General features: G+C 40.4%; 1 protein-coding gene across 1 annotated transcript in view; it reads left to right on the plus strand.

Moving 5' to 3' along the window:
- ADAMTS12 (ADAM metallopeptidase with thrombospondin type 1 motif 12) overlaps nt 1-13,105 on the plus strand; it is a 382,516-nt gene that overhangs the window by 214,322 nt on the left and 155,089 nt on the right. The window contains exons 6-7 of the mRNA XM_052659198.1: nt 4,842-4,966; nt 7,897-8,046. Coding sequence (XP_052515158.1) covers nt 4,842-4,966; nt 7,897-8,046 — 275 coding nt within the window. The remainder of the gene's footprint in view (nt 1-4,841; nt 4,967-7,896; nt 8,047-13,105) is intronic.

Raw genomic sequence — 13,105 nt, forward strand, 5'->3', positions numbered from 1 at the left:
AAAGAGTCGGACACGACTGAGCGACTGAACTGAACTGAACCAATGTACTTGTTGTTTAGCCACCAAGTTGTGTCCAGCTCCCAACCAAAATGCAAATGGACAATATTGAAATAAAAAATTGAATTTTTCCAATCTGGCCATATCCCACCAGTGACTGTGAGCCCGCGGAGATCATTCTAAGAGGTGCTCTGTCTGCTTCTGCTTGTGTGGCCACTTTGGCTCTAACAAGCCTTTATATTCATGGTTATCTAAATAAAGAACTTAACTTCAGAGTGAGTGTGTGGATGTGTGAGTGTGTGGTGTGGGGGCTCTTCCCACCCACTGTAACAACACATCTGAAAGATTATAGGTTCCCTTTGATTCAAAACTTTGAGAACTCGCATATAATTAATTAGTAAGTTACCCATGTAGACCGATATTTAAAGCATTTTATAAGATCTATTGCAACCCTCTAGTCTTGGTTCCGGCCAACTGTTACTTTTAAGATGTTAAAAATTTCTTGAGATAATTGTAGATTCACATATAGTTGTAAGAAATATTGCAGTGAAATCCTTTATTCCCTTTATCCAGTTTCCCCCAAGGGTAACATCTTGTATAAGATCTTGTACATTTGGTACAAGATCAGAACTAATAGATCAATATTCATACAAACTACCTTTCTTATTCAGATTTCACCAGTTTTACAAGCACTTAGATGACCCTAGTGGTAAAGAACCCGCCTGCCAGTGCAGCAGACATAAGAGGTCCGGGTTCGATACATGGGTCGAGGAGATCCCCTAGCGAATGGCAGTCTACTCCAGTATTCTCGCCTGGAGAATCCCATGGACGAGGAGCCTCCCAGGTTACAGTCCATGCGACTGCGCAGTCAGACATGACTGAAGTGACTGAGCATGCACATTGATTGTGTCTGTTTACATTTAGTTCTATGCAGTTTTAGTATGTGTAGATTTCTGGAACTTTGCCACAGTACAGAACGGTTCATTACACAGATGCTACCCTTTGATACCTCCCTTCTGCCTATTGACCTAAATCCTGGAAAGCACTAATCTGTTCTACATCCTCTATCGTTTCAAGAATGTTATATAAATGGAATCGTATACTATGTAAACTCTTGAGATTTTTTTTTTTCATGTAACCTCTTGAGACTGAATTTTTTTCATTGGTCATAATTCCCTTGAGATCCATCCAAGTAGTGTGTATGGAAAGTTTGTTCCTTTTTAGTCCTAAGTAGCATTCCATGGTACATGACAGTTTATTTAACCATTCACTCATTGAGGGACATTTGGGTTCTTTCCAGTTTTCTGCTACCAGGCATGAAGCTGCTGTAAACATTCTGCTACAAGCTTTTGTGTGAGCGTAAGTCTTCATTTCTCTGGGACAAATGTCCAGGAATGCAGTTGGGTCATATAATTGTTGCAGGTTTAGTTTTTTTAAGAAACTTCAAACTGTTTTCCATAGTGGCTGTACAATTTATATTCTTACCAGCAGTGTGAGTGACCCAATTTTATCACGTCCTTACCATTGTTTGGGTGTTGTCACTTTTTAAAATGTTAGTCATTCTGATAGGCACATAGTAATGTCTCATTATGCCTTACAGCTTTTCCTCTGTCATTTTCACAGGGCTTAGTGACCCCTTTAGGTACGTAATTTTACCTTAAATATAAAGCAAAAAGAAAAGGATTTCTTCAAATACTAGTTTTCCTACAGAACCTGGTAAAGGATATGTTCTAAGTTGTTTTTTTTTTTTTTTTTTTTTTCAAAATCCTCCACAATTTCTTTTGTTTCTTTTGTCTATGGTGAAAATTCCAAAGGCATGTTTCCATTATGTAAAAGAAGAGGGTTGATCACTAAAACCTACCATGTTATGATTACACCCACAGTCATTTTTAAAAGATACTCAAAACTTAAGCTTTCTTTTTGTGTGTGTGTTTAACAAGAGCCATTTTTTTAAATGATACTTTTACAATAGAGGTATTTTGCTGCTAAGGCAAATTGAAAGCAAAAGTTTTCAGAACGCTTTGATTAATTCAGAAAATTATGATGCTCCTTGATGCAGAAGAACAGAGAAGTTGGACGAAACCTAGTGGGGTGAAAGGGGCTTCCCTGGAGGCTCAGTGGTAAAGAAGCCACTTACCAGAGCAGGAGACGCAGATTTGATCCCTAGGTCGGGAAGATGCCCTAAAGGAGGAAATGGCAATCAACCCCAGTATTCTTGCCAGGAAAATCCCATGGGCAGAGGAGGCTGGTGGGCTCTAGTTCATGGGATCGCAAAGAATCAGACACAACTGAGTGACTAAACAACAGCATCTTATTATGGTTTTCATTTGCAATTCTCTGATGGTTAATAAGGTTGAGCATCTTTTTATTGTGCTTATTTGCCATCTGTGTATCCCCTTCAGTGACATGTCCCTTCATGTCTTTGCCATCTGTATATCCTCTTCAGTGGCATGTCCCTTCATGTCTTTTGCCAGTTTTCTAGTTGTTCTTTCATTGTTGAGATTTGACAGGTCTTTAGATTTTCTAGAGACAAGACCTTGACAGCTACCTGGCTTATAAATACTTTCTTCACTCTGGAGCTCTTCTGTTCATTATCTCACAAGCTTTCTTCCAGAACAAAAGTTTTTCATTTTGATGAGATTCAGTTTTTCAGTTTTTCCTTTTCTGGATGATTTTATCAGTACCCAGTCTCTAAACTTTTTTCCTGGTCTTGGGAACCCAAGATTTTCCCCTGATTTTTTTTAAAGTTTTATAATTTAAAAAAAAATTTTATATATCGGTCTGTGGTCCACCTTGAGAAAATTTTTGTATAAGGTGTGAAGTTTAGATCAAGACTCATGCCATCCCTCAGAAGGTTGTAATATTCTGGATACAGATCCTGTACATATTTTGTTAGATTTATGCCAGTTTCATTTTCTTTGGAATAATGCAAAATGGCATTATTTTTTAATTAATGAGTATGTCTTTCACATCCTTCCTCTCCCTAAAACAAACAAGCAAATGTAGAGTTTAAAACAAACCTCAAAGCAATCTGGGGATAGTTGATGGTTTGTTTTATAGCTTGCCTTCCTCTCTGAAGGAGAGGAAGTAAGGCAGCATGCTTACGAGGCTGGTCACCAGTTATTAACAGAACCACAGCTCCATCTAGGAGCCTTCGTCCTCATAGTCTTTGACTCAGTAACTGACCTGAGCAAACTTCTGCTAGTTCTTTACTTCTCTGAGGTTTAATTTTCTCTTATTATAAAATGAAAATAGCAATACTTTCTTTATAAATAGTGCTGCCACTAACGAAGAACCACCAGGGAAGCCCAAGAATGCTGGAGTGTGTAGCCTATCCCTTCTCCAGTGGATCTTCCTGACCCAGGAATCAAACTGGGGTCTCCTGCATTGTAGGAGGATTCTTTACCAGCTGAGCTTACCAGGAAAGCCTATAAATAATACTAAGAGGGTGCAATTAAATTAAAAAGAGAATTTATCTATAACTATCTGACATATAAATAAAGATCAATAATGTTTCCTTCCTCCCTTTCCTCCTTTCCCTTCCTTCTTCCCTCCACCTTCACTTCCTCTTTTCCTCCTTTCTATGTGTAGTTCATGCCACCAGGCCAGTTCTTTATGGTAGGTTTCTTCCAGCAGGGTTCTTGCTCTACCTTCAGTTTGACTAGGAGACTGATGCCCCTGTGCCCAACTAGCCCTCCAGAACCTCTCCTCCTTCACCATAGCTCCTTTAGTAGATGCTAATGATGAGGATTATTAAATCATGCACTCTGTTTCTTCTCTTTAATTTCTTTACTCTAGGAGTTCAGTGAGTTTGCCTGAGCAATGAGCCACCTTTTTGTGTTCTCATGAGGGGAAGGTGATTTCTGGTAGTAAGTCAGTGTGGATGGGGGGACCTTGGAGTGCTTCTAACAGGCAACCAGAATCTCTTGGGCCCTGTTGAATTTGAATGTGGGTTTCATCAAAATACAGAATATAGAGAAAAAAGCTCATAGTTTGGTGTAGAGACAACATGAAGTTCTTGGGCTGAGTCCAGAGTAATAGACTCAGATTAGAGTAGGCCAATGTAGGTCATCATCTCCCTGTAGACTCCACCCTGTACAAGAGATGGCTATGTAGAGACTCCACAGAAATGAGTTGGGGCAAAGGAAATTCTTCTTTAAAAATTCAAATTAAACTGGAGTCCCTCTAGGGCTGATTATCTTTTTTCTTCTTCATTTGACAAGTGTTCATCCAGTTAATTTGGAACCAGCCCTCTCCTCCCATCTTCAATAGTAACTGTGGGCCAGCTAGATATGACTCAGGAGCCTTTGACATTGTGGGCTGGGCCATCTACTCCAGCATCCTAATTGTTGTCAGACAGTCAATGATCCTAAAAGCCTGGAGAGATTATGTCACCTTCTGATCTTCATCCATGGATGTCAAACCAAGATGGAGACCACGGATGAGGAAATGTTCCATTCATCCTTGCAGGAAACCTCATGAAATGAAGGAGATTTTGTTGAAAATCTATTCATTTTGCATTAGAAATGAAAATACCCAACATCAAACAGATGTTGGTCTTTGCTAATATATTTTTAGTTTTTCTTCAAGGTCTACTTGCCCCAGATATCATTTCTGTCCTACAGTTCTCATCTTTATGTTCTTTTAGTGGAAGTCATGGAAACAATAGTGTTTAGAGCAGGAGACTGGCCCAGAGGAGCATGTTGGGCTCCCCAGATTCTTGCCAAATGTCTGGGGAGCACCTACCCAGAGCTCATTTCACTTGGCTGCTTTTGGGGCCTAATGTGATGGGCCCTGACCGCAGAAATCTCACCCGTGCCAATCTCTCCCTCTTCTTTCTCCAGCAAGGATTGAAAATAGTTCACCATGCAGAGAAGACACTGTCCAGCTTCTGCAAGTGGCAGAAGAGCATCAATCCCAAGAGTGACCTCAACCCTGCCCATCATGATGTGGCCGTCCTTCTCACCAGGTACCCCAGAGCCAGGGATAGTGAGACGGGCGGGGGGATTGGCAAGTGAAAGGGTTGCCAGGTATTCACACTCATGAGATTCTTCTACTCTCTGTTGTTCTTGGTCATTTAAAAGGGAGCTTCTGTGAACTAGATACCTCCTGACTCCCATCCCCATAAGGGAGGAGTTAGCAAACTTGCTAAATGTGAACAGCTCTCTGTGTTAATCAACGGCATCTGCTTGTTCCTATCCCAGAGATGATTTCATCTTTAAAACTGGCTTCTCGGTGCAGCTCTGTAAACAATCAGTAAGCTTGTTTGCAGATCCTCATTAAAGCTTCCTATAACTCTTCACCGTGGAATTTCTTATCCTTTAATTTTATTTTTTTTTTAAATTTCCTCCAATTTTGAAACTTGAAACTCTCTCTACAGAAATCAGTCTTCCATCTCTGACTGATGCTGAAGACAGAATATGGGAAGAAGGGCCTTCCCTGAATAGGCAGAGTGATTTTCTTGCACCTTTGTCTCCTTTATCCTCATGAAGACACTGTTCTGACTACAGAGACCCTGTGTGCTAATAAGAACCATCAGGACTTCTAGGACTCATAGCTGTGAAAACCTAGTGAATTTACCTAATCAACCCAGGCTCTTGGAAGGCTATGTGTGCTCATTGATCCAATACATATTTTTTGAGCACCTACTGTATAACAGATACTATTTTAATCTAGACAAATGAAGCTGTTAATGAGGAGGGGAAGGGTGAGTTTTCACTGGATACTCCTATGCAGACTCAGAGACATCCTGAATCCAGGGATGTAGAGTGGAAGAGGCCCTTCAGCCTGTCCCTCCAACATTATGATCAGGAAGGCCCTGGGTATCTGTTGTCTCTGGGGAGGATGGACTGCCCCTGAACATCTTGGCTTGTCCTCTGTCCCTTTAACAGGATTATCCGAGTACATTGGATATCTGCACGGGATGATAATTAGCTCCCACCTTATCCAAGTATCTGTCTTACCCTAACCGGAAACTTCAATCCCAGAATCACTGTTTTGGCTAATTGCAAATATGTTCCAAAATAAGTCTGTGGCATAAACCTATTACATTAGGTTCATCAGGGCTTGTGACACCTGTGTTGATTGGAACTTCCCTAGGGAATAGGTTGGTATAGGTGTAGAATCTAAGCACAGAGGCTTTGCGGAGCCAGCAGGCAGCTAGAGAACATGAGGACCCGGGCAAGTGGCCCCAAGAAGACTTCAGTCTAGGCAAGACCTGGCTCTAGGAAAGAACCCTAGATCATGGAACCAGCATTGGCCAGCAGGCAGCTGTGTCTTAGCTGTCTCTTTTCTTTCTCTGAAAGCATAATAATTTTACCTGTCATTTTCACATGAATAAATGAGTGAGTTAATGATAGCTGGCTTTTGAGGAGTATTTGACATGGGCCAGGTTCAGTTCTACATCTCTTGGAACAATTATCATTCCATTTAATCCCTACAACAACCCTGATAGTTCATTACTATCAATCATTCCTATTTTACAGATTGAGAAACTGAGTCTTATAAATTATGTCACCTGCCCCAAATCTCACTGCTTTTAACAGATATAGCAGGGACTTAAATCCAATTAGTTTGACCCCAGTAGCCATACTGTCACCCAGTAAGAATTCAAAGGATCTGTTCTCCTTTTCTTCTTATTATGATCATTTTTCTTCTTTACAACATAGTTCTGGTTTCAAGTTTTGATGAACCTCAACCAGCTCCTAGACAATAGAGAGAATTTCAAGTTCAGAAGCAGAATTTTTCAGAAGTAACACTGTTGACATTTTGGGTTGGTTAATTCTTTGCTGTGAGGGTCTGGCCTGTGCACTGGGATGTATTTAACAGAATCCCTGGCCACCATCCATGAGATGCCAGTGGCACCCTCCTCTAAGTTTTGACGGCCGTAACTGTCTCCAGACGTTGCCAGAAGTTCCTGAGGAGGGTGCGAGGAACAAGACCAACCCCTGCGGAGAATCTCTGCTCTGAAGGAGCAGGTAGGCTCAGGAAGGGAGGGAAGGAGAGGACTGAACTGGTCTCTGGAGGATTAGACTGGGATCCACTTCAACAGAGTTCCCTATAGAGGAGCTTTCAGTGCAAGGTGGATTTGGTGTGAACGCACCTTGTGAAATGGGGCTGGTGGATTCATGTCAAGGCATGGTTTTTCTTCTACTGTCTCCAGTGCTTAGTGGAGGTGAAGCTGATCCCTTAGTGGGAGCTTATGCTCCTTACCTGTAAGACCCATATTTTACAATCCTTTTGTCACTCCTTTTAATCCTCTTTATTGCTGAATACTTAATAGACACTCAATGGACAGTTTTTTAAAGGGCCTAACTTTCTCGTATCCTGTGAGATCCTAAGAGTCTTTCTTTGTATGTCCATCCCCTCCCATATGCAGTATTGTTAGGGTGGTGGGACCGGAGAGACCATGAATTTGATCTCTAGATGGATTGATGGGACCAATGACCTTTTTCATGAATGAACAAAAGTTTTCGGATACCTTTTGAACACATACCTCAGAAAGGCCAAAAGGCATTTCATGTTTGAAAAACCTCAACCACTGATGGTTGTCCTTTCCCTGTTTAAAAGTTCGATTAATTCCAATTTTCAATCAAATCCTTCTCTTGTGTGTCAAATAATATAATTTGGCTTCCTGAGATTAAGAATAAAAGCAACTCAAATTGAAACATTTGCTGTATTTTTATATATTTCTTTGAGTGTGAATGAGATTCAATAATGAAGTGGTAAAATCAGAATAATCCTAGTGAATTCAAAATCGCTCCCTAAGATTTATATGGACTTTTAAAAACAATTTTAATCATGCTTTACAGACCATGTTGAAAGTGAATTCACGGCCAGATGGGTTTTTTTTCTAGATGTTTCTTGAGGCGCCTCCACATCCCTGTTCTTTGCTTTCAGAAAAGACCTCTGTGCAGGTGTCAATCACCGCTGTGAGACTCTGGGGCTGTCCCACCTGTCAGGAATGTGCCAGCCTCACCGGAGTTGTAACATCAATGAAGACTCTGGACTCCCCTTGGCTTTCACAGTTGCCCATGAACTCGGACACAGGTAAAGAGCCAAGGAAACTGAGATCTCCTTCTCCTGATCATGCATCAGTATCAGGGTGTCAGGAGAATCAGATTGCATTGTGGCTTGAGAATCACCTCCTAAATCTCTGCTTTCTCATCTGTAAAGTGGGGGTGGGTATTGGGGAAAGACATAAGTTCAATATTCCACTGTCTTCTCTGCCTGACCACTTGTACCATCAACATCACAGAATCATAGAGACCACTGCAAGTCTCTGAGTTAGAACGAGGTGAGCAGAAATAAGGAGATAAGCTTTACCTTAATTAACTCAGGAGTAGTAATTCCTATTTCGTTCTTATGAAATAGTGATGTTATTAATATCACTAAAAAGTCACAAACCTTAACATTCTTTGCCCTTCCTTTATGCCAGACATTTCACATTGTGTTATTGATTTCTCTCCACAACTTTATGAAGTAGACACTATTGTTTGCGCCATTGTACTTACACGTATTAAAGGAGGACACTGAAAAAAAAAAAAAGAATGGAAAACTGCTTTAAACTTGGAAAGACTGTCGAACACCAGTTAACAGGAAGTCCAAGTTGTCATAAAAATGTGTAAATTTGATTACATCAACTGATTGAAGGCAGGTTTCAGAAATGTTTGGTAAAGGAATGTTGAGAATTCTGGATTCTCCGAATATCAGAGGTTCTCAGGAGGAAACATCTTAGCTTATTTTTAACTTAATATATTGATGTATTTATTAACCAGCAATGAGAGAACATCATCTTAGGTGGAAGCTCAGAGTGGGGAGTCATGTAAATGGCTCAACTGCACCCCTACCTGTTATGTGGCCACTAGCCTGAAAGAACCCACTCCAGTACTCTCACCTGGAAAATCCCATGGATGGAGGAGCCTGGTGGGCTGCAGTCCATGGGGTCGCTAGCAGTTGGACACAACTGAGCGACTTCACTTTCAATTTTCACTTTCATGCATTGGAGAAGGAAATGGCAACCCACTCCAGTGTTCTTGCCCGGAGAATCCCAAGAACGGGGGAGCCTGGTGAGCTGCTGTCTATGGGGTCGCACAGAGTTGGACATGACTGAAGCGACTTAGCAGCAGCAGCAGCCTTAAAGAAAGAAAAACACTGAGCATGTTCTGAATGTCCAGCCAGAAAAAGAGGTGGCATTAGGAAGAACCCTGTTGACTAGATTATTCAAGGCCTGGCCTCTCTGGTCTGGGCTTTCTCACCATTTTTATCATATAATGTTGGAACTTTTCGAAATACTTTTACTTAAAGTACTAAACCAGAGTATTGGCTTGGGAATTGGGACATGTGAGTGGTTATTCTGGGTTTTCCATCAGCCAATATTATGACTAGAGAATTCCCTTCACTTCTTTGCGCTTATTTTCTTATATATGAAATGAGTAGATATGATTAAGTACTGTGATTTCTTTGATCCTTACCAAAAAGCCCTGGGAGATAAATGTGCTACAGTGTAATATCCTTAATTATCAAAAATTCAAATACAGAGAGGTTAAGTGACTTACTTCTAATTCAAGAAGATTGAGGACAAAATACTGAAAAGACCAGGCCATAGTTATTGGCATGTTTATAATAACTTGGCAAAGTGAAAATTATTCTTATGTGCAAATGTATAGGTACCCTCAGTCCCAGTACATGGAAGCACTGTCCCTTCTGGCCTCGAATAAAGTCACTGGTGTCAGCAGCATCTCTAGTCAAGCGGTGTCAAGCAATATAACTGTATCAAACTGAGAAATGATTGCTCAAGGCATTCTCAGCAATGGTACGCCCAAGTGGAAGAAAAGTGGAGAAGACTTGCTTGATGAGATGTTCTCAAGTGCTCACTTATGTCCAAAAAATGGATCCTTTATCCTCAATTCATTTTGGCAGTTTTTAAAAAGTAAACTGATACTACTTATGATCCAGCAGTTGTACTCTGGGCATTTATCAACAAGAAGTGAAGATGTATGTTCATATTTTAAAAACCTGTACATTAAAGTTTATAGAAGCTTAATCTTAATAGCCCCAAACTGGAAGCAACCCAGGGGTTGTTTCAACTCAGTGTGGTGAATGGTTAAATAAACTGTGATGGATCCATATCATGGAATACTACTCAGCAAGAAAAAGGACCAATTATTGATACACGCAGTGACCTTGAATCTTTGAACAATTATGCTTAGTGAAAAAAACTTGTCCCCAAAGGTTATATACTGTAAGATTCCATTTACATAGCATTATTTAAATAATAAAATTATCTAAATAGAGAACATATTAGTGGTTGCCAGAGCTTAAGAAGGGGGTGGGGGAGGGCTGGAAAGTAGGTCTGGCTACAAAGTGCAACATGAGGAATTCCACCAGGTGAAAATGTTCCGTGTCTTGACTATGTCAACATCAGCATCCTAGCTGTGATATTGTATTATAGTTTTGCAAGATGTTACCATGAGGGTAAAGTGGGTAAAGGGTACATGGGACCTCTTTGTATTATTTATTTACAACGTGCATCTGAATCTATAATGATATAATAATATAAATTTAATATGTAAATATAATGAATTAAAATTTTAATTTTTAAAAGAGGGCATTGGGCCATGTACAGTTGACCTAAATAAAGTACTATCTTTTAAATGGCAAAAAAGTTTAGGGTCACTGATAGGAAAGACAAAACTGGGGAATTCCCTGGTAGTGCAGTGGTTAGGACTCTGCTCTTCCACTGTTGGGGGCTCAGGTTCGATCCCTAATCAGAGAACTAAGATTCTGCCAGCAAAGTGGCATGACTGAAAACAAAAGAGAAGGGGAAAGAAAGGCAAAGTTGCAGAAAGACATATAAGTTTGAATTTGAGTGATAGAAAAAAATACTTTGGTAAGACACAAAACTGAAGAAGAGAAGACATTAGGAGTACCCTGAGAAGTTTGTTTATAGCACAAGGTGCTTCTGAAATATTCAGTTCTCTTTTTAGATATAAAGTTCTAACTAGCTGTGGACCAAACTGAGAAACACTGGGCATATCAATGAAACAGCCTGGTGCCAGAAAAAGAAAAATATAATAAGCCACTATCCTAAGATAGTCACTATAGTTTAACAAAAAAGATACTCCATTGTTCTTGAAAACTTGTTTATTTCATCACTGATTGCATAGGATTTAAAATAGAAAGTGAAGTTAACTAACTGGTGCTTTGGCCTAAATAATTGCATTTTATTTTGAGAAAAAAAACCTTTTAAGTTCCATTTATGAGACGCCTAGATTATATCCATCTTCCATACCTAAGCTCTCATCCCTTAATAGGTGAATTACCAAAATGAAGATGGAATTCCAGAAGAAAATTTAAAAACCTCTCTGAGACCTAGCATCCTTTCCCTTGAAGTAATGAAAATATCATGATAGAGATGAACACTTGCAACGCAACCTCCATCCAGTATTTCCCATTCTTCTGGATTGGGATATTCCTTTTATTTCACTTATAGAGCTTTCCTTGTTGCATACGCCAAATTGGTATTTCCTGATTGAGTTAGAAAAGCTCACATTCATACTTTCATGATTCTTGTTCTCTGCTGGTTCTACTCCACCATAAAATGAATAGTAAAAAGCAAGAAATGTCTGGCCAAGTGATACCCTAAGATTCAGGCAGTGACTCAGCTTGCTATTTCATGTCTGTAATTTTCATAAACCCATCTGGCAGGAATTGTAAAACCAAGATGTAGGAAAGCAGGCTAATTCAGCAGCCAGTGAGTTGTTTCAGCCTGTAGTAGGCTCTTACTCCAAACTGCTTTTGAGGTTCATTCCACTTGCTAGGAGGTAGCTTCTTGGAAACACCTTTCATCCCTCTGACCTCGTGTATTTTTCCTGTCTCTCGTTTTTCACTGACCCACTGATGCCATATAACTCAAGCGCTCCCCTCATATAGAGAGAGTAGACGTATCCACAAGAACCTTTGTTTAGTAGCTTTGCTTTTCTTGTGTTGCATGGAAGCACAGAGGTGTGATAGAGCTGGAGAGGGGAATGCTTAGTGAACTGAAAACTTTAGATGGAGCAACATGAGCTTCTGGGGAGCTGATGTATTTAGAGGGTAGGTTTGACGTCACCCAGTATATACGACAGGCTTCCCTGGTGGCTCAGTGTAAAGGATCTGCCTGCAACGCAGAAGACCTGGGTTCAATCCCTGGGTCAGGAAGATCCCCTGGAGAAGGAAATGGCAACCCACTCCAGTATTCTTGCCTGGGAAATCCCTCCATGGAATCACAAAGAGCTGGACATGACTGAGTGACTAGCATGAAGTATGTAAGATCCAGACATCTGGCTTGTCATATTGGAAAGGCTGATCCTGGAAAAGCCATTATTAATGGAGATTTTTAGAACCATGTTTGTTTAAGGTTTTTCCTAATTATTAAACAGGTGAACGTGTGGAATACTTAATGAACAGGGTAGGACTGGATTTTCAACAGCCTGGGGAAGGCCTGCTCAGAAAAAAAAAAAAACAACAACTTTCATTGAATTAAATTCTTGGTGGTTGAGTGAATAAAGAGCTTGGTAGATTAATTCTGTGACTCCTTTGTGAATTTTGTATTCATGTGGAATGTGGTCAGAGTCTGTAAGTGATAACATTTTAATGCATTAAAAATAATACAAGAAAATTTCTAAATCCCACAAAGACTTTTTTCTGCAAGTGTTACTAATGTTGATCAGGAGATTTTATTAAAGTTGGATATGAGCTTTCCTGTCAGAGGAATTGCATTTCACCAGCAGAGTAAAAGGTCATAGTTTCCCCTGTTCAAATTTGGAAAGTCGAGCCAAGATCTCCAGGTTGCAATTGTCCAAACTGCAGATTCCAATGGAGACAGGTCTTGTGGGGACTCAGAAAGCATCTTGGCAGTGATCCTGAGGTCTTGGCTTATAAACAGACACTTCTCAGTCAGCTTCTTTCCCCGGCAGCCCCTTGCTGTGGGGGTCAGTTAAGCATTTTAGGGCCTTTCAAGGCTGCTTCACCTGGTTACCCCTGGCAATGGGAGGTCAGGGAGCTGTCACAATGAGACACTGACAAGAGCACTGATTTAGGAGCACAGAGATCTGCAGAACACTTA

This window comes from Budorcas taxicolor, chromosome 20 (assembly GCF_023091745.1).
Source record: "Budorcas taxicolor isolate Tak-1 chromosome 20, Takin1.1, whole genome shotgun sequence".
Taxonomy (NCBI): domain Eukaryota; kingdom Metazoa; phylum Chordata; class Mammalia; order Artiodactyla; family Bovidae; genus Budorcas; species Budorcas taxicolor.